Genomic DNA, 22660 nt, shown 5'->3' with positions numbered 1-22660 from the left:
AGTTTGTTTCCTAGAGTTAAGAGTCTCCCATGGTTTGTCTCCCTCTCTGATGACTTCCCATTCCGTTTTCCCTCCCTTCCCCTATGGTCCTCTGTGCTGTTTCTTATCTCTTGTTTTCTTGATAGAGAAGCTGCTTATCTGAATTTTCAGAAAACATTTATAGCACCGACTCAACAGGGACAGCTGTAGGCAGTGGTGTGAAGTGGGTGATGCCATCCATCAGTGCCCAGGGCCCTCTCTCTCTGTCCTTTTGTCCTTCCTGGCCCACCCCCACCCCCCCCCCCCCACCCCCCCCCCCCCCCCCCCGCTTCCACCCACCTTCTCAGTTTCTCACACGCTGACTCCTCTTCTTTCCTCATCTCCAATAGGACCTTGGGGCCCTTAACTCACTGAGCAACCTTAAAGCACACGTTTCCCAAGTGTGGTTGTGTGTACAAAGAGGGTCAAATTGTTTTGTTGAGAACAAAATGGAATTTAGGAATCAGCAGTTTGGGGAGGGTTTCTAAGGATTTAGGGATAGAGGTCCTTGTTAGGCCCCCCACCGCCAAGTCATATACTTATAAACGAGTGCTCATGTGGGGCCCATCAGGAGTTATGGAGGGTCCTAGTTAATGATGACGGGTGGGGCTAGGGGCAGGGAGGAAATCTGTTGTTTATCCCAGGCCACCCAAGGTATATGGGGATTGGGGGGGAGGGGCAGGTAGTTCACATCTTCTGGAGGCCTGGAGGGCTCATGAAGATATTCTCTTCCTTTGCTTCATCCTCCATTTTGAAAAAGAGGTTCCAAAGAGACAGAAGCAGACAGGAGAAGTTGAAAAGGCAGGCATAATACAGAACAAAATGTCTCAAGGCAGCAGGGGAAGGCTCGGTGTATGTTCATTGTTCAGTGTGGGGCTCTCCTGGACCCTTGGAACTTTCCATAGTTTGACTCTCTGGCTAATTATTACCATCTGTGTGGTTGCTGGCAGCCACCCCTCTGCTGGGCCTGCCAGTGGAGTTGCCGGGCCAGCCCGAGGGCCGAGGGCTGCACCAGCTGCTGCCCAGCTGCTGAGGCCCCCCAGAGTTTTCTTGAGGAACGAGCAGACGTGCCCACTGACCAGCGTCCTGGCCGTTGGGTGAGTGGCTTGCTCCTCACATCACGCCGTTGGCTGTCCAGGGCCCGGTCTGGTCTTCTAGGCCCCCGTTCCCTTTTCCAGCATGCCTGTGACATGTCCACGTTGAGGGAGCACAGCCTGCTCCTTCCCTTGGAGTAGCTCCATAACCAGCGTGCGCTGCACACCCTTGCACGGGTGCAGAGATACGTCATGGAAAAGAGAGGCCTGTTTATGTTTTCGTAAGTAAACAGCTGTCAGGACTCTAGACACAGGTCAGCCTCAGCCTGGGAAGGCATTTAGTCTGCTTCTCAAATCCTGAGCATTAGAGCTGAAAGGGATCTTAAAGACTTTCTAGTCTAATTCCTTCATTTTACAGATGAGGAGAAGGAAGCCTAGGGAAGTAGGGACTTGCCCAAGGCCACAGAGCTAGGATCCAGGGGGCCCTCTGTCTCACAAAGCCCATCTGTTATGTGGACGGTCTTGAGAAGGGATTGAAGTTAAATGGGTGCCAGATATTTCCATCTGCCCTTATAAATCCACTCTCCACTCTTCGCCACTCTTCTCTGTGTCCAGGAGGCTGACCTGGATGGCTGCCTTGCATTTGTGACCAGAGGCCACTAGCAGGAAATCAGAGCCACAGAAGAGAGTGATATGAGGTGCTTATTCTCCCTGCTCCTCTGCGGTGGGCCAAATGTGTCCCCTAACTGCAGGCCACAGCTCCTGTCAGACGGCCGTCTGTCTGCACACAGCTTCTGTCCCCCTAACCCGCGAGGCCCGGGGTGGTGCCGGAGTCTCCCCCACCGGTCAGCTCTGTGAAACGGACACTCTTTGAGGTCTCTCAAACTCTACTCACACCTTCGTCTACAGTCCCTGGATTAAACACTCAAATTGGAGAGGGTCCTGACTGATACATGTGGGTGGCTTTATTCATTACGGAATGAAAAATCTATATGAAAGGAAGGTGACATTTAGGAAGATGGTGTATGAGTTTCTTGTGGCTGCTACAACAAATGACCGCATATTCGGTGGCTTCAAACAGCAGAAATGTATTCTTTCACTGGTCTGGAGATCAGAAGTCCAGAATCAGTGTCACTGGGCAGAAATCGAGGTCTCAACAGGGCCATGCTCCTCCAAAGGCTGTAGGAGAGAATCTGCGCCTCGACTTCTTCAGCTTCTGGTGGCTGCCACTATTCCACAGCTTGTGGGCACATCACTTCAGTATCTGCCTCTGTGGTCGCATTGCCTGTTCCTCTTCTGTGTGTGAAATCTTCCTCTTCGTCCCTTTGATAAGGACTCTTGTGATTGCATTCAGGGCCCACCCAGATAATCCAAGATAATCTGTCCGTTTCAAGATCCTTAATTCCATTTGCCAATAAAATAACATTTTTCTAAGTAAGGTCACATTTATAGGTTCCAGGGAGTGGGACCTGATATCTTTGGGGTCATTGTTCAGCTTACTACAGAGAGTGACAAAGGCACTGATGAATCCCTTCAGAACAATTTTAAGATTTTATTTATTTATTTATTTACTTACTTATTTGAGAGAGAGTGAGCAAGCAAGAGAGACAGAGAGAGAACAAGCAGGGGGGAGGGGCAGAGGGAGAAGCAGACTCCCCACTGAGCAGGGAGCCCGACGTGGGGCTCGATCCCAGGACCCTGGGATCATGACCTGAGCTGAAGTCAGATGCTTAACCGACTGAGCCATCCAGGAGCCCCTAGTTTTGCATTTCACATTTAGGTCTGTGATCGATTTTGAATTAATTCTGTGAAGGGTATAAGGTCCAGTTGTTCCAGCATCATATGTTGAAAACACTATCTTTTTTGTTTGCTTGTTTGTTTTGTGTGTGTGTCTGGTTTTTTTTAGATTTTAACTATTTTATTGGGTTAATGTATTTTATTTTATTTTTTAATTTTTTATTAACATATAATGTATTATTTGTTTCAGGGGTATAGGTCTGTGATTCATCAGTCTTACACAATTCACAGTGCTCACCATAGTACATACCCTCCCCAGTGTCCATCACCCAGCCACTCCATCCCTCCCACCCCCTCCACTCCAGCAACCCTCAGTTTGTTTCCTGAGATTTAGAGTCTCTTAATGGCTTGTCTCCCTCTCTGGTTTCGTCTTGTTTCATTTTTCCCTCCTTTCCCCTATGATCCTCTGTCTTGTTTCTCAAAATCCTCATATCAGTGAGATTATATGATACTTATCTTCATCTGATTGATTTATTTCGCTTAGCATAATACCCTCTAGTTCCATCCACATCATTGCAAATGGCAAGATTTCATTTTTTTGAGGCTGCATAATATTCCATTGTATATATATATATAACATCTTCTTTATCCATTCATCTGTTGATGGACATCTTGGCTCTTTCCATAGTTTGGCTATTGTGGACATTGCTGCTACAAACATTGCTTCACGTGCCCCTCCAGATCACTACATTTGTATCTTTGGGGTAAACACCCAGTAGAGCAATTGCTGTGTCATAGGGTAGCTCTATTTTCAACTTTTTGAGGAAACTCCATACTGTTTTCCAGAGTGGCTGCACCAGCTTGCATTCCCACCAACAGTGTAGGAGGGTTCCCTTTTCTCTGCATCCTTGCCAACATCTGTCATTTCCTGACTTGTTAATTTTAGTCATCATGACTGGTGTGAGGTCGTATCTCATTGTGGTTTTGATTTGTATTTCCCTAATGGCTAGTGATGTTGAGCATTTTTTCATGTGTCTGTTGGGCATTTGGATGTCTTCTTTGCAGAAATGTCTGTTCATGTCTTCTGCCCATTTCTCGATTGGATTAGTTGTTCTTTGGGTGTTGAGTTTGATAAGTCCTTTATAGATTTTGGATACTAGCCCTTTATCTGATCTGTCATCTGCAAATATCTTCTCCCATTCTGTCGGTTGTCTTTTGGTTTTGTTGATTGTTTCCTTTGCTGTGCAAAAGCTTTTTATCTTGATGAAGTCCCAATAGTTCATTTTTGCCCTTGCTTCCCTTGCCTTTGATGATGTTTCTAGGAAGAAGTTGCTGTGGCTGAGGTCGAAGAGGTTGCTGCCTGTGTTCTCCTCAAGGATTTTGATGGATTCCTGTCTCACATTGAAGTCTTTCATCCATTTTGAGTGTATTTTTGTGCGTGGTGTAAGGAAATGGTCCAGTTTCATTCTTCTGCATGTGGCTATCCAATTTTCCCAACACTATTTGTTGAAGAGACTGTCTTTTCCATTGGACATTCTTTCCTGCTTTGTCAAAGATTAGTTGACCATAGAGTTGAGGGTCCATTTCTGGGCTCTCTATTCTGTTCCATTGATCTATGTGCCTGTTTTTGTGCCAGTACCATACTGTCTTGATGATGACAGCTTTGTAATAGAGCTTGAAGTCCGGAATTGTGATGCTGCCAGCTTTGCTTTTCTTTTTCAACATTCCTCTGGCTATTCGGGGTCTTTTCTGGTCCCATACAAATTTTAGGATTATTTGTTCCATTTCTTTGTAAAAGTTGATGGTATTTTGATAGGGATTGCATTAAATGTGTAGATTGCTCTAGGTAGCATGGACATCTTCACAATATTTGTTCTTCCAATCCATGAGCATGGAACATTTTTCCATTTCTTTGTGTCTTCCTCAATTTCTTTCATGAGTATTCTATAGTTTTCTGAGTACAGATTCTTTGCCTCTTTGGTTAGATGTATTCCTAGGTATCTTGTGGTTTGGGGTGCAATTGTAAATAGGATCGACTCCTTAATTTCTCTTTCTTCTGTCTTGTTGCTGGTGTATAGAAATGCCACTGATTTCTGTGCACTGATTTTATATCCTGCCACTTTACTGAATTCCTATATGAGTTCTAGCAGTTTTGGGATGGAGTCTTTTGGGTTTTCCACATAAAGTATCATATCATTTGCAAAGAGTGAGAGTTTGACTTCTTCTTTGCCAATTCGGATGCCTTTTATTTCTTTTTGTTGGAAAAGACTATCTTTGCTCCATTGTCTTGCCTTTGCTCCTTTGACAGAATGTATATGGGTCTGTTTGTAGATGGGTCTATTTCTGTGCTCTCTGTTCTGTTCCATTGATTTATTTGTCCATTCTTTCACCAGTACCACACTGTCTTGAGTACTGTAGCTTTATAGTAAGTCTTGAAGTTGGGTAGTGTCAGTCCTAAAATTTAGTTCCTGTCCTTCAAAATTGTGTTGGCCATTCTGGGTCTTTTGCCTCTCCATTTAAACTTTAGAATCAATTTCTCAATATCCAAATTATTTCCATGGTGGTTCTGCTTATGAATCTCTGTTCTGGTAAGCAATGACTTTCTGTACTCACCTGTTGGTCTCTCCAATCTTGGGTGGAGTGGTTTGTCCGATGTCATTCCCTCTCCTACAGATCCAAGAAGAGTTGTTGATTTTTCAGTCTGTTCAGCTTTTTACTTGCTCTTAGGACAGAGTAGTAACTTTCAAGCCCTTTATATGCAGTACCAGAAACCTCCAGAAAAAATCTGATGGCATGCATTTATTGATACCTCTATGTTTGACAAAAGCATTGCTCAATCATTGGGAGACACATATTGCTGAAGATGCCTTTCAGCCCCTAGACTCTAATTCCCTTATCTTTGGGCCTGGCTGCTGGATATCACTGTGACATTCCCGTTCTGAAGCCGGTTGTGTCGTCACCAGGCAAAACTTTGTGGGAAACAAAATGGTGGCAGATGTGATGGGGACACACAAGTTGTGGAAAGGCTCAGCCTAGGGACATTTAGTATGTGGAAGTCATTTGACTCAAGGAGTTAAAACCTAGAGCACAAGAACTGAAAGAATTTATCTACCTCCATCACCTTCTTTCACAGATGAGGAAAATGAGAACTGGAGAGAATTTCCCTACCCACAGCTGGCGAATGACAGATCCAGGACTAAACTAGAGGTCATAGGACTCAGTCTAAGGACTTCTCCACTATGCCACCCTCTCACCTTCTTCTCACATTTTCTCACCAACTGCCCTCCTTCTGGGCAATCTTTGAGTATTCTTTGTAGGATTTCTACCCTGAGTCGTTTGCTCGAAGTTGGTTGGCAGCAGGAATGAACTAAATATTGAGTCTGTTACAACACAGAATAAGAAAACAATGCTAAGAATTGTGGCTGAGATCAGTGCTATTCAGAGAGGCAGTCCACAACAAGATGAAGAGCTGGTGTCAGACTAGAAACCAACACACAGCTTCCTTCATTGAGAAGGTCTTGCTGTGAAAAACAAACCAGCTGAACTGAACAGTGTCCTTAGTGATGTGGGTGGTTTACAGTCTGCTACAAGCTCCTTATCTCATCACAGACCAGTGTGATGACCACTGGCAGAGGACAGCAGTAAAAGCATGGCTTCACTGCTGCTTAAGCAAACCTATCCCCCAAATAGGTCATGTTGATGGACAAAGACATCAGAGAAGGCAATAGTTCTTTTGTCTAGAATGTATTTCATTGGTAGAGTCCAGATCTGGGGCCATTTTTAAGGGGGATAATGACATTCCAGAAATCATCCAACAATGCCTGACTTATAGAGCATAAATTTTGTGCGGATAAAAGAGAAGCTGTTTTAAAAGTGCTTACTTACCACAGCGCACAGTATATGATAAAGCACTAAATAAATAAATAAATAAATACATACATAATTTTATTACTACCGTATCATCATCCGGTACCAGAGGCCTATGTTAAGTGAGAAACATGTGAAGAATCTAGAGGTTTCCAGCTCGAAGTAAAGAAAACTTGGAGGCATGCAAGTCCATATGTTCAAAGAACTATCATGTCGAAGAAAGCAGACCAATTTTTTCATTTGTTCATTCAACTAATAAATCTCCTTGAGTGTTCTCTGTATTTCCAGACTGTTTTCTAGGTACTTGTGAAGATTGCTGTGGGCAAGAATAATGAGGTTCTGGGCCTCATGTGTGGGGGTGGTTATAAGACGATACATAAAAATAAAAGTAATTTCAGAAGAAACCAAGACAAGATAAGACGATAGGGTTGGGGATTAGGAGATGCCTCTTCAGACTGAGTAGTTGGAAGCACCCTCACTGAGGTGGTGATGTTTGAGTTGAGTCCTGAATGACAATAAAGGCAGGCACATGAAGATCTAGGGTAGGAGGGATCCAGGCAGAGGATCATCAAACATCACTCAAGGTGGTAAAGACTCTTGGCAGGCAGATGTTAGCTAAATATGAGAAAGTTAGTTTTAACAATATAAGGGAGTGTTTTTAAAAACAACCTTTTCAGGGCGCCTGGGTGGCTCAGTCGTTAAGTGTCTGCCTTCAGCTCAGGTCATGATCCCAGGGTCCTGGGATCGAGCCCCGCATCGGGCTCCCTGCTCAGCAGGAAGCCTGCTTCTCCCTCTCCCACTCCCACTGCTGGTGTTCCCTCTCTGTCTGTGTCTCTCTCTGTCAAATAAATAAATAAAATCTTAAAAAAAAAAAAAACCAACCTTTTCATTTTACAACAGTTTTAGATTTACAGAAAAATTATGAAGATAGTATAGAGTGTTCCAATATAACCCACATACAGAATCCCCTGTAATTAACATTTAATATTTGTGTGGTACATATATCACAATTAATGAACCAATATTGATACATTATTATTAACTGAAGTCCATACTTTATTTAATTTCTTTAGTTTTTACCTAATGTCCTCTTTCTGTTCCAGATCCCATCCTGGGTGCCTTATTGCATTTAGTAGTTATAACTCCTCTGGTTACTTTTAGTTTGACAGTTTCTCAGATTTCCTTGTTTTTGACAACCCGGAAAGTTTTGAGGACCGTTGATCCTGTATTTTGTAAAATGTCTCAATTGGAATTTGTTTTATGTTGTTCTCACAATTATACTGTGGTTATGGGTTCTTAGAAGGAAAACCACAGAAGTAAAGTACTGTTTCCTTGCATCATATCAAGGATACATCCTGTCTGGGATGCCTGGGTGGCTCAGTTGCTTAAGTGTCTGCCTTCAGCTCAGGTCATAATCCCAGGGTCCTGGGATCGAGTCCTGCATCAGCTCCTTGCTCAGCGGGAAGCCTGCTTCTCCCTCTGCCTGCCGCTCCCCCTGCTTGTGCGCTCACTCTCTCTCTGGCAAATAAATAAATAAATAAAATCTTTTAAAAAAAAAAGGACACATACTGTCAACATGACTTATCACGACTGGTGTTTACCTTGATCACATGGCTGAAGCAGTGTTTGTCGGATTTCTCCACTGCAAAGTGACTCTTTTTTCCTCTTTCCATACGGTACTCTTTGGAAGGAAGCCACTATGTGCCACCCATGCTTAAGGAGTGGAGAGTTAAGCATTCCCTCATTGAGATTGGAGTATCTACACAAGTTATTTGGAATTTTTCTTCATGGAACATTTGTCTCTTCATTTATTTATTTGTTAAATCGTTTACTTATATTGTAGAAACTTATGTGTAATTATTTCATACTTCAGGTTATAATCCAACACTAATTTGTTAATTTCATTTCTCAACTTGTTCCAACTTTGGCCATAGGGAACTCTTTCAGTTGGCTTCTGTGTCCCTATGTTATACCTCTATCAATGTGGGTTTTGGTGTTGTGTTTGTTTCTTTCTTGAGCACTTTTTTACTTTCTGGCACTATATGAAGCTCCAGGGTCACCTTGTATATTTCTTGCCCCAGTCCTAGAATCACCCATTTCTCCAAGTAGTCCTGTTTCCTTTTATTGGAGAAAGGAATTGAAAACCAAGCTCTGGGTGCTACATATGCTTATTGCTACTGAGGGGCTGTTGATTTTATGCCCTCTCAGCTGATAGAGCAAGATATATGTGTGTATACTAACCTGGGTATATACACATATTTATAAATATTTCTATATGTAACCATCTGAATCTTTATGGAACAAAACATGGATTCATATTGATGCCTCCAACTCTGATTTATTACCACATGGCTCTTTCTAGACCTCCCTTTGCTTACCTGTAACTTCTCACTTAAGCCGAGAAAGCTGGCTCCCACCATCTGCCATCCATTTACTTCATTGTTCAATTGCAATATACATGTATAGTGTTATTAGAATTGTGAACGTGTGCTCCTGTGGGAAACAACTTTATCAGCCAGAATACAGTGCTTATGTGTAGTTTAATGGCCATTAGTCTTACAGACTCCACCTGTTCCCAGAGTTACTTAGGTCAGCACCTTTCCCCCAACCCCTTCAAGTACAGGTGTTTTGTATATTTGTAATACAGTTAGATTGTTTTGTTAGTCTGCATTCCATCCTGGAATCCCCTCACCTCCTAAGTGATTCTTCTTTAATGCATATACATTAAGGTTCACTTTTTGTGCTGTAAAATTCTATGGGTTTTGACAAACGTGTAGTGTCATGTTTCTACCGTTACAGTATCATAAAGAATAGCTTATGCCCAGGCTGGCTCAGTCAGTAGAGCATGCAACTCTTAGTTTCAGGGTCATGAGTTTAAGCCCCACGTTGCGGATAGAGTTTACTTAATTAAAAAAAAAAAAAAAATATATATATATATATATATATAAAAGGAATAGCTCATGCTCTAAAAAAAATCCCCTGTGCTTCATGTATTAAGGCTTACTGAGGTGTAACACTTGGACAGGAGAGAAAGCAAGATTGGGCAGGAGAGCCTTCAGACTGTAGTTCTGACTAAGTCTCTGCCAGGCCAGTGAAGAGCTCCAAAGCAAACATTATCCACTAAGAGGAGTGCCCTGTTGGGCAGAAATGGTCAGGTCTTTATGCCACCACTTTGCTCAGCCTTTGGCTGGGGACTCCCAGAGAAGATTGAAAAGCTGAGGCGGACCCTGAAGGCACTAACAGCTGGAGGTTATCAGACCTCCAGGGAAGCTGGGTTGCTAAGTCCTTTCTTGGAAAGGGATCTGAGTGCTGCAATTCTTTGCCTGCCAAAAATATCTCTGAATATTGCAAGCAGAGGTTGACTGACCATTGGTCACAATTCTCAATCAGAGGAATTCTGAATCAGGTGGGATTTGGAATCAGATGATCCCGTTGGCCCCTTTTAGCTCTTCGGCCCTATGACTGTCCTCAGTATGCTTTGACCAGGCAATCCAGGTATTATGTTTCTCACATTCATTCCACTTTGCTCAAGCCTCTGTTTCCCTTCTTGCAATGGCCGTCTCATGCCCTGTTCAGTCCTTGCGGTAGGATCAGTCCCTTCCTCCCAGGGACTATTCATGGAGGGGCAGAGGACCCAAATGATGGAGTCTATAGCTTCCACTTATGCCGCCCACACCTTTTGGATCCCAGATGCTCAAAAAAATGGTTATAGTATCAATAGCCATGTGGATCACGGAGTTGAATGCAGATAAAAAATAACTTGTGAGCCCAGGCAAGAAAGTTGAAAAATTCAAAACTAAGGCTACCCAAAGCAAATCCTGGTCTGATACCACCCCTCCCTGGAGCACGGAAAAAGGTCAACAGGAGCACTCCCTGCTGATCAGTGCACATACTACATCTGGTAAGGTGTCATATTTTTATTTTCTTCCATCCTAACTCCCATGGGTAGCCCTGGATTTTCACCTGCAGGTTCGGAATCATTGCAGTGCAATTCTGGTCTTTCTCTGTTGGAATGTGGAAGACTTTGAGGCTGCTTGAGGAAAGGGTGGCTCTGAGGTTTGGTTCCACCTGCTCTTAATCTTCTTTGTATTTATCTTGCTTATGGTGAAAAGCCTGTTTTATTCTTGTAACTTGGCAGCTCTGGCTGGCTCACAAATGTCCTAAGGTAAATAATTAAGGTCCCGACATGCCCTCTAAGGACAGTCTTATCTTCTAAGCCAAAAAACATTTTATATTTACTTTGTCTGTCTTTAGAGATTTCCTTTGAATGTTTGCTTCTGCTTTGCAACATTCTTAGGCTCCACACAGCCTGCTGGTTTGCCCAGCCAGAAAACGATAGTGTTTTTTTTTTTTGTATTTATGCTGCTATTTTGATTCAATGAACCATCATACTGATTTTTTAATTCCAAATTTAATGCTCGCAAGTTTGAGCACTTCCTTGAACCCAGCCCTCAGAACTCTTGCCAACTTTCTGTTTTTTCTACCCGCTTTTTCATTTCTTGGTGCAATGACTAACGTTGGAGCCTGCTGGGTCAGAGAGTAGAAATACAGTATACTCTCCCTATTCTCCAACCCTCAGCACCAGGCAGTGGGTTGGAATCCATGTTTAAGCACCAAAGGTTGGGGCGCCTGGCTGGTTCTGTCGGTAGAGCATGCAACTCTTGACCTCAGGGTTGTGAGCTTGAGCCCCATGTTAGATGTAGAGATTACTTAAAAATAAATACCCAAAGGTTGCTCTAGGTCTCTACCCCTGAGTTAGATGAGACCCAAAAAAGTACCAAGAGTTAATGTTCCAAGAAGACACTTGAGGTTACTGAGGATGTTTGAATTATAGGCAGATTCTGTCTCTGAAGACAAGGCCAGGGCACAAAAAATATCCTGCTTTAAAAACAAAATCAATAGAAATCAATCAATCAATCAATCAATCGAAAGCACACAAAAGGTATAGTCCCGGAACCATTATGTAGGAATAGAAATGACAAGTAAATGAAATAAAAAACAAAAGAAGTTTCGTTGTTGTTGTTGTTTTAAATGCTTTCATTGCTCTCCTGGAGAATATAGATTGAAATTGTGGACTTGGCAGCCGTTCCCACAGTAGAAGGGCAGAATCACAGGTCTGAAGCACAAGCTTTCTTCTGGAAACTGCCCACTTATTATGGATGACGGTTGTATCACCTTAAATCAGGGGAACAAAGACTATGTGTGTGTGTGTGTGTGTGCGCGCGCACACACGTGCACACACCAGAAGTCAGCTTCACTAGCACAAAGTGTAAGACAACAGTCATACACAGAGTGGTGGAACCGTAGAGGAATTTCTGAGAATTAGCCTTAGGCAGAAGGCATTTGGCTGGAAACTTGCACTGAAAACCTACCTTGTAAATAAGCATGTGACTTTCACCTGACTTAATTTTTTTCAGTCCTAAGGGCTCTAGTCGGAGCAAAGGTCCTGGTCTGGGTTGCTGGCATGTTCACTCTTCAGGGTAAACTGAGAATAAATTCAAAGACAAATCACCAAAGGTAATTTCTTTCTTTGACACTGAGTATAACTGGGATGGTTTTTAAAGTAAAATGTTCATATTTTCTAATCAAAGTAATAGATATGTAATCTTTGTATTTGGATTAAGTGTGAATGAAGGAAGTAAGAAGGGAGGAAAGAACAGAGGGCTGGGCGGGGTGGGGAAATCTGAGTCCTGGTTGCAGCTTTGGCACTCTGTAACCTTGGGCAAGTCTCAAGTGTGTCAGGGCCTCAGTTCACTCATATTAATAAAAGAAGCTGGAAGTAGATGACCTCTTAGGTCCTTTCCAGCTCTTTTCTAGAAATCAGTCTCTTAGTTTTGACTTTTTGTTGAATTTAGGCAGCGCCATGACAATAATGTGAGGCGGAATTAGGGTCAACAGGGTCATTGTGAGGCTGACGGCTGGTCTCAGGCAACTCTCAACTTCTGCAACATTTTTGCCAAGATGAATTCAGAGTAAGATAGACATCAAGGTAGGTGTCTGGGTGTATCTGCTGAATGAATGAGTGAATGAATGAATGAATGAATGCATAAATGAACGAATCACTCAGGGCAGGACTGAGGGAGAAGAGAATGGAAACATTCAATTGGAGAAAGTTTATTTGGAATAGAGCATAGATTTGCATGGGTGGAATGATGGCTTGGGGTAGATTTTATGGACACATTCAGCAGGAACTATACTTCAGCCCTGGGATGTATTAGGGTTAGGGTTTTTTTTTTTAAGATTTTATTTATTTATTTGAGAGAGAGAAAGAGATCAGGGGAGGAGCGAGGGAGGAGTACAAGCAGAAACTGCGCTGAGCGTGGAGCCCTTCTCGGAGCTCAATCTCACAACCCTGAGATCATGACTTGAGATGACACCAAGAACTGGACGCTTAAGCGACTGAGCCACCCAGGCGCCCCTAATTTATACACACTCTTTATCTAAAGAGTAGGTGGGATGATTGCTGGCAGGGTCACTCAGTAATACCATTCTTCCAGTATAGATGGTTCGACTACAAGATAATAGGACGTTTTTTCCTCTGTAATTTAATGACCATAATATAATCAGGATTTGCTTTGGCTGAGTTTTTCAGAAATCCAAAATAATAGTGGTTAAGCAATATGTAAGTTTATTTTTTCTTTCACATAAAAGGTCTGTAGGGCAGACTTAGGGGCTCCATGGTGTCATGGATCCAGGCTCCTTCAACCTCAAGAAGTATGGCCGCATGAACTGAGCTATCCCATCTACATTCCAGCCGGCAGGGGAAAGAAAGAGTCAAAAAGGGCTCACTGCCTATCTTAGTCTTTTTGGGCTGCTATAACAAAATACCACAGAATGTGTAGCTTATACATGTATTTCTCACAGTTTTGGAGGCTGAAAGTCCAAGATCAGTGTGCCAGCAAAGGTGAGGGCTCTCTTCCAGGTTCACAGCCAGTGCTTTCTAGCTGTTGTCCTCAAATGGGGGAAGGGGCAAGGAATCTCTCTGGAGCCTCTTTTATAAGGGCACCGATCTCATTCATGAGGGCTCCACCCTCATGATTTAAGCCCTCCCCAAATGTTCCATCTCCTAATACCATCACTCTTGGGGATTATTCAACACATGAATTTTTTTTTTCCCCTGTTCTGTTTTTTTTAAATTTTTTTATTGTTATGTTAATCAACACATGAATTTGAGGGACACACAAACATTCAGCCCATAGTACCTCCCATTAATGATACTTCATATAAAGTTGAACTTGGCACTTTTATTTTTATCCCATTGACCAAAACTTAGTTACATGGCCAGTCTGGGAAATGTAGCTATTATCCATAATAGCTAAAAGTCAGGATTTTTTTTGTTTGTTTTACTAAGAGAGAAGAGAAAAACAGATATTATGGAATATTAGTCTCTGTCACCTTAAGATATTACAGACTTAGTGCAATTATGCTTCCATTGCTCAATGCCCTTAAAATTGTCTTCAGGGCACATACCAAATTATTCCCAGTATTCTAGATGAGTCTTTATCCTGTGGAGGTGGATTTGATTTTTGGAACTGGGGTCACTCAGGACAACTGTGATGAGTAAGGTGGGTGATAAAGCTGAGCATTACATCTCATAAGAATAATATACAGGCTTCTACCTCTGGATATTATGGACCATTCTGGGTATTATGACCATTCTTGCAGAAAATAACTCTAAAACCTGGACATCATATATAAAGTGACTACCGGAAGGTACTGAAGAGGAAATGGAAGTAGATTCTGGTGTGGTATGAGCTTGAGTAATTTTGGTTGCTCTACCTTAAAGTTTATTATTCTTTCATTTATCACATCCATTTGGTAGTTAAGTCCATCTGTTGAATTTTTTTCAGAAATTGCACTTTTCATCTCTAGATGAAGAAGTACATTATTAACTTTAAATGGGCTATGAAAAGTTAAGGATGTATTTTATAATTTATAGGTCAACCGCTGAAATAAAAATGTAAACACTGTAGCTAAAAAGCCATCAATAAAACAAAAATGGAATAATTTATAAAATATTAAAGTAATATTTTTTAAAAGGCAGGAAATGGGAAATGGAGAAGTAAATGTCAGGAGAGAAAAGTAGAAAACAAAAATATAAAATGATAGAACCACGGCGCCTGGGTGGCTCAGTGAGTTAAGCACCTGCCTTTGGCTCAAGTCACGATCCCAGGGTCCTGGGTTCAAGCCCCGAGTTGGGCTCCCTGCTCAGCCAAGAGTCTGCTTCTCCCTCTGCCTGCCACTCCCCTGCTTGTACACTCTCTCTCTCTCTTTCTCTCTCTCTGTCAAATAAATAAAATCTTTAAAATAAAATGATAGAACCCAACCCAACCATATCAGTAATTACATTAAATGTTTATAACCTAAACACTCCAATCAAAAGACTAAAATTGATGATTATTTTTAAATGGATTAAAAAGCCAAATGTAACACCTCAGTGAAAAAGATATATATAGGGGTACCTAGGTGGCTCAGTCGGTTGAGCATCTGCCCTCGGCTCAGGTCATGATCCCAGGGTCCTGGGATGGAGCCCCGCATTGGGCTCCCTGCTCAGTGGGGAGTCTGCTTCTCCCTCTCCCTCTCTCTCTGTGTCAAATAAATAAATAAATAAAATCACATATATATATATATATATATATATATATATATGGCAAATAAACATATGAAAGATGTGCCACATCATGTGTCATCAGGAGTCTACAAATTAAAACAAAGAGATACCACTGCACACCTATTACAATGGCAAAGATTCAGAACACTAGTGACACTAAATACTGGTGAGGATGTGGATAACAGGAACTCTCATCCATTGCTGGTAGGAGTGCAAAATGGTACAGCCCCTTTGGAAGATAGTTTGGTGGTTTCTTACAAATAAACCATATGATCCAGCAATTACATTCCTTGGTATTTGCCCAAATTAGTTAAAAACTTTTGTACAAACAAAAATCTTCACATGATGTTTAAAGCAGCTTTATTCATAATTGCCAAAAATTCCCCAAATAACCAAGATGTCCTTTAGTAGGGGAATGGATAAACTGTGGTACATCCAGACAAGGAATATTATTCAGGGCTGAAAAGAATTGAGTTATTAAGCCACCAAAAAGACATGGAGGAAACTTAAATGCATATTACTAAATGAGACAAGCCAGTCTGAAAGGCTACATACTGTTTGATTCTATTATGACATTCTGGAGAAGGCAAAACTACAAAAACAGTAAAAATATCTGATTGCCAGGGAATGGGGTGGGGGGAGGAGGAATAGGCAGAACACAGCAGGTTTTTAGAGGATTGAAACTATTCTGTATGATACTACAGTGGTGGATACATGTTACTATATGTTTGTTAAAACTCATAGAATGTACAATACCAAGTGTGAATCCTAATGTAAACTATGGACTTCGGGTGGCGATGACGTCAGTGTTGGTTGTAACATATGTACCACTCTGGTGTGCGGTGTTGACACTGGGGACGGTGTGTGTGTTTGGGGGCAGGGATACATGGGAACTCTCTATACTTTCTGCTCAGTTTAACTGTGGACTGAAAACTGCTCTAAAAATTAAAGTCTACTTAAAAAAACACATAGACATACTTTAAATATAAAGACAGAGATAGATCAAAAATAGATGGATAGAAAAGGATATATCATGTAAAGAGTAAGCATAAGAAGGCTGGCGTGGCTATATTAGTAACAAACAAAATAGATTTCTAAACAAAATGTGTTACCAAAGATAAAGAAGGGCACTTCAGAATAATGAAAATTTTAGTTAGTCAAGGTGACATGAAAATCGCAAATTTGCCTGCGCTCAATAACAGCTTCAAAATATATGAAGCAAAAATTGACAGAATTAAAGGAAGAAATATGTAATCAAAACTGGAGATTATAATGTCTCCCAAAAATTGATAGAGTAAACAAACAAAAATCAGCAAAGATAGAAAATGTTAACAATATTATCAACCACCTTGACCTAATTGATATTTATAGAACACTTCACCCAAGAACAGTAAAATGCACATTCTTTTCAAGTGTATATAATATGTTTACCAGGATAGACCATATTTTTTTTTTAAGATTTTATTTATTTATTTGACAGAGAGAGTGAGAGAGAGTGCACACAAGCAGGGAGAGGGCCAAAGGGAGAGGGAGAAGCAGGCTCCCCGCCAAGCAGGGAGCCTGATGCAGGGCTCGATCCCAGGATCCTGGGATCATGACCTGAACCGAAGGCAGACACCCAACCAACTGAGCCACCCAGGCGCCCTTAGACCATATTCTAGACCATAAATAAGTCTCAGTAAATTTTAAATTTGTTCTCTGACCACAATTAAATTAAATTAGAAACTAAGAACAGTGAGATAACTAGGAAAATCATAAATATTTGGAAACTAAACACTTTAAATATTCAATAGGTTGAAAAAGAAATTACAAGAGATTAGCAAATATTTTGTACTGAATGATAATAAAAATACAACGTATCAAAATTTGTGGGATATGCTAATTAGTACCTAGAGGGAAATAAGTTATAGCTTTGAATGCCTATAAGATAAAAGAAGAAAGCTCTCAAATCAATTTTCCACTTTTCCACCTAAGTTTCCACCTTTAAAAACTAGAAAAAGAAGCAAATTAAACCCAAAGCAATCAGAAGGAAGGAAATAATAAAGATAAGACAGAAATCAATGAAATAGAGAACAGGAAAAAAAAAGGGAAAATTAATAAAACCAAAAGCTGGTCATTTGAAAAAACTAATAAAATTGATAAATCTCCTTTCCGTGCCAATAGCGCTCCCGCAAACATGGTGAACGTTCCTAAAACCCGCCGGACTTTCGGCAAGAAGTGTGGCAAGCACCAGCCCCACAAAGTGACACAGTACAAGAAGGGCAAAGATTCTCTTTATGCCCAGGGAAAGCGGCGTTATGACAGGAAGCAGAGTGGCTATGGTGGGCAGACTAAGCCAATTTTCCGGAAAAAGGCTAAAACTACAAAGAAGATTGTGCTGAGGCTTGAATGTGTTGAGCCCAATTGCAGATCTAAGAGAATGCTGGCTACTAAGAGATGCAAGCATTTTGAACTGGGAGGAGATAAGAAGAGAAAGGGCCAAGTGATCCAGTTCTAAGCTTCATATTTTGTTAATATTATGAAGACAATAAAATCTTGAGGTTATGTTCACTTCAAAAAAAAAAAAATTGATAAATCTCAATCCCACCTGACCAAGAAAAAAAATAAGAAATTGCCATATCAGTAATGAAAGAGAGCACTCCATTACAGATCCTTCAGACATTAAAAGGAGAACACTCCATTATTATTTTTAAAATTTTTAAAAGACTTATTTAATATTTATTTGCGAGAGAGAGTGGGGGAGGGGCAAAGGGAGAGAATCTTCATGCAGACTTCCTACTGAGCACAGAGTCTGACTCTGGGCTCAATCTCACTACCCATGAGATCATGACCTGAGCTGAGACCAAGAATCAGATGCCCAACCAACTGAGGTGCCACCCAGGCACCCCAAATACTCCATTATTATTAGTATGAGCATCTTTATGCCATTAAATGTGAACATTTAGGTGAAATGGACACATTCTGGGAAAGACATAAATTACAAAGCTGACTCAAGAAGAAACAGAATGCTTGAACAGCCTTCTGACAAAGAAATGAAATTTGGAATTTAAAAACATTCTGACAAAGAAAACTTCTGGCTCAGATGGCTTCACTGGTGAATTCTATCAAACATTTAAAGAAGAAATAATACCAATCCTATGAAAACTCTTCCAGAAAATAAAGGAGGAAGAAACACTTTCCAACTCATTTTATGATGCCAGTATTATCCTGATTCCAAAACCAGTTGAAAACATCTGAAGAAAAAAAACTACAGATCAATAGCCCTCATGAATATAAATGTAAAAGTCCTCAACAACATATTATCAAATCAAATCTAGCAGCATATAAAAAGATTATATGCTACAATCAAGGGGCAATGCAAGTTTGGCTTGACATCTAAAAATCAATCAGTGTAATTCAACAAATTAATAGAATATAGGAGGAAAATAATATGAACATTTTAGTAAGTACAGAAATAGCATTTTTTGAAATTCAATACCTTTTTATCATTAAAAAAAACTCAGCAAATTATGAATAAAAGCAAACTTCCCAACTTGGTTAAGGCATTCTACAAAAGATGACAGCTAATGTCATGCTACAATGTGAAGGATTCAGTGCTTGCCACCTAAGATCAGGGAAAAGGCTAAGATGTTAGCTCTAACCACTTTTCTTTAATATTGTATGGAAGTACCGAGCCAGTGCTAGGCCCTGGAATACAGAGTATAAAGGAAGAAGTAAAACTGTCTTTATTTGCAAGTGACATACAGAAAACCCTAAGGAATCCACACACAAAAAACTATTAGAAGTAATAATGAACTTAGCAAGGTTGCAGGATAAAATATACAATAATCAATTTTATTTCTCCATTTAAAATAGCATAAAGGGGCACCTGGGTGGCTCAGTCAGTTAAGCATCTGCCTTTGGCTCCGGTCATGATCCCAGGGTCCTGGGATCGAGCCCCGCATGGGGCTCCCTGCTGAGCGGGGAGTCTGCTTCTCCTTCTCCCTTTGCCCCTCCTTACCGCTCGTGCTCTCTCTCTCAAATGGATAAATAGAATCTGTAAAAAATATTTAAACATAGCATAAACATTTAGGAATAAATTTAGCAAAAGATGTGCAAGACCTATAGGCTGAAAATGACAAAACATTATGGGAAATTCAAGATCTCCATAAATAGAGCTATGCCATGTTCATGGATCAGAAGTCTCAATGTTGTTAAACTAGCAGTCCTCCTTAAATTAGTCAATAGATTCAGTAAGTCAATAGATTCAATAAATTCAGACAAGGTTTTTTTTTAAAGAAATTTACAAATTGGGGTGCCTGGGTGGCTCAGTCATTAAACATCTGCCTTCGGCTCAGGTCATGATCCCAGGGTCCTGGAATCGATCCCCGCATTGGGTTCCCAGCTCCGCAGGAAGCCTGCTTCTCCTCTCCCACTCTCCCTGCTTGTGTTCCCTCTCTCACTGTGTCTCTCTCTGTCAAAAAATAAATAAAAAATCTTAAAAAAAAAAAAAAGAAATTTACAAATTTATTTTAAACCTTATATGAGAAGACAAAGAACCGAGAATAGTTAAAACTATTCAGAAAAAGAACAATATTGGAGCACTTATGCTACCTAATTTCAAGAAAAATATGTGGCTCTTGCAGTAACAATATGTGGCCTTTACTAACAATGTGTAGTAAACCTAATTTTATCCTTTTGGCTTATGAATTAGCATTTCAATAACTTCGCAAAAGGAAAGGTGGTGCAGCTCTGAGATAAGCATGTAATTTCCCAGGATGGCTACTATGAAGGGTAATACTCATTTGGCACAATTGCTGGGGGGAAAAAAATCCATGTTGAACATAAGCTTTGTGATCAAAACAGAACTGGGTTTAAATACTGGATATACCACTTACCTCTCTAAACCTCAGTTTCTTCCTCTTAAAATAGTGCACAGTGTAAAAATTAAGGAAATAAAGCACAGAGACCAAACTCTGTGTTATAACTCTGGAGCTAACCTGCCTGGATTCTATTCCTAGCTCTGCTATTTTGTAGCTGTGTGGCCTTGGGCATGTTTAACCTTTCCATGCTTCACTTTACTCATTTGTAAATTGAGGATATTAAAGTGCCTATAAACACTGTAATGGACATTAAATGAATTAATAAATCTAAAGCACTTAGAACAATCTGGCATATAAAAAGTACTCAAAAAACTGTTAGCTACTGTTGTTATCATTTCCTTGTGTTATAAGGACGAAATGTGGTTACTTTCATCAACCACCAAGCAAAGCCCCCAGTATCTACTAAATGCTAGCTCTCATCCTTCTAGGGAGCCTAAGGAGCATTCTAGGGGTAGGGTTTGACACTGACGAGTGTATTTTGCAATATAGGGGGCAATCATCAATTTCCATTTCTTAAATTTTCTTTCTTTACTATTTGTTCAATGTTTAAAAAATGCCTACTGACAGAATTATAATGCAAAATGGAAACCTTAACACTGGATATCAAATACTACCCCTCCAAGACTCCATCACAGGCCATATATCTCCTTTGATCCCTGCTGGCCATCATGTTCAGCAGCCCGCTGCCCAGGGACAGCAAAATGCGGGCTGCCTCCCTCCTCTCTTTCCTTTCTTCTCCTTCTTTGGTCGCTTTAGGCAGAAACTACAGGACATCCTAAAACAGTCAGAAGGTTCTATTCTCCCTTTATTCCGTATCAAATGCAATCGCAAGTGGTGTCCAGCTGTTATCCTCCTGCCTTCCTCTTGAAGGACAACTCCTCAGCTGCGTGAAGAGTTCTGAGCCCCAGAACTGGCCTTACTTGGGTAAGACAATGGGTCAGATGACAGCAGCGTCATCCACAACTTATAGCTGGCCTTTGAGCGCACAACTGCAGAACCACACTGAGGGAGAGGAGGTGGTTCCATTTCTTTAATAATTTTCCTCAGAGAAGGACTTGTGATTGCATGGTAACAATTCTGTATCTTCATTAGCAATGCTGAGCTTTTAAATGCTGCGTTCTAGTTGAAAGATAAAAAGCCAGAAGGATTTTAAACCAAGAGACATTAAGCAGAGGATTTGTAGATATCCCAGAGCCTATTCCTTTGTTGGAGATCTGCAGCCAGTCTCTGAGATGGGGAAACAGAACTTGGCTCTGCTTCCATGTGAAGGGCCAATCATTATACATTGGGGGGAAGAGGGTTATTTGGGTCTTTCAGGTCTATCCTGGGCATTTTCCTTGAAAAGCCCTCATAAGTTTACTTTGCAAAGATAAAACTTCTCTCCTTCACTGTCTTCACACCTCTGGGTCTGGAGCCCCAGCTGCCCATGTCTCTGTACCGGCCAAGGCAGGCAAACCAGTAAACACAGGTATGCTCTTTGGCCCCCTATAGCCAAACTTCCTCATTATTTTGCAGACTTTTTTTCTCCTCATTGTCTTGGTTTCTCTGCATCACAATGGGGTGTGGGTTTCACTTTTTTCCTTCTTTTCAACAATTTTAGTGATGTTACCCTGTGCCTTTCTCCACTAATAATAATAAAACTTTCCCCAACAACCCATCTTGTCTACCCAGTAGGAAGAAAACTTTCCCCTTCTTCCCCTCCTCTCCTGTTGCTTCCCCTCCCATTTTTCCCTTGGAATGATCCACTGGGAATAAAGACCTTTCTCACTAGGAGAGGCTGAGTGTTCCTCTGAAAGGGAGCATGGCTCTGACAGGGTTATGTCTGCATTATCAATGGCACTTCAATCACATTACCAAAGTATTCCAGACAGAATGTGTGAAGAATGTGAGCATTTTTTTAAAATCATCTGCCAAGAGTCAACTTTTCTTCAGCTTTTTGAAATCCTTCCCACACAATCTCAGTTCCCAGCCTCACTACACTTTTACTAATTACTGTTTATTTTCCCATCCCCAAATACTCTGCCTGTATATGCCTACAACGTGGCAGCATCCTGAACTCTAGGAACTCTCTGGCTAGGGTAGAGTAAAGATAACGTATAAACAGGAAGTCAAAATTCCACATAAAAAAGGATCCGTTGTAAATAGAAGTCTCCATTGTGAGTTTTCCACCCTTTCTGGAAACGTTAAAATGTAGGCACATACGTCTTTATTGCCTAAAGCTTCCAGTCAAGAAGGAAGTTAAGGTTGAGCGCCATTCTGTGTGCTTTGCCATAGTCTCATTCATTCATTCATTCATTCAGCAAATACTTATTGTATGTAAGGCAGGATACAGGCACTGTGCCAGGCACTAAGCTTGCATAGAGATAAGAAAGTATTCTTGTCATTATAGAACTCATATTCTAGTGGAAAGATAGACAAGTAAAGAAATAATTACAAAATAAGATTGGTAAGTGCCATGTTAGAGGAATTAACATATGGTGTAGGAACTTTGGGGAGGAAAACGATAACATGCATTTATCGACAATTATTAG

The 22660-nt window shown here is 40.9% G+C and overlaps 2 protein-coding genes across 2 annotated transcripts in view; both read left to right on the top strand.

Moving 5' to 3' along the window:
- TACC1 (transforming acidic coiled-coil containing protein 1) overlaps positions 1–22660 on the top strand; it is a 116757-nt gene that overhangs the window by 4591 nt on the left and 89506 nt on the right. The window lies entirely within an intron of this gene.
- LOC116637828 (60S ribosomal protein L36a-like) lies at positions 17360–17834 on the top strand. Its single transcript, XM_032413378.1, has one exon. The coding sequence runs from the start codon at positions 17444–17446 to the stop codon at positions 17762–17764; it is 321 nt and encodes a 106-aa protein (XP_032269269.1). The 5' UTR covers positions 17360–17443; the 3' UTR covers positions 17765–17834.

The sequence above is a fragment of the Phoca vitulina genome, unplaced genomic scaffold, assembly GCF_004348235.1.
Source record: "Phoca vitulina isolate PV1807 unplaced genomic scaffold, GSC_HSeal_1.0 scaffold15, whole genome shotgun sequence".
In the NCBI taxonomy this organism is placed as follows: Eukaryota; Metazoa; Chordata; class Mammalia; order Carnivora; family Phocidae; genus Phoca; species Phoca vitulina.
This window is presented reverse-complemented; position numbering and strand designations above follow the sequence as displayed.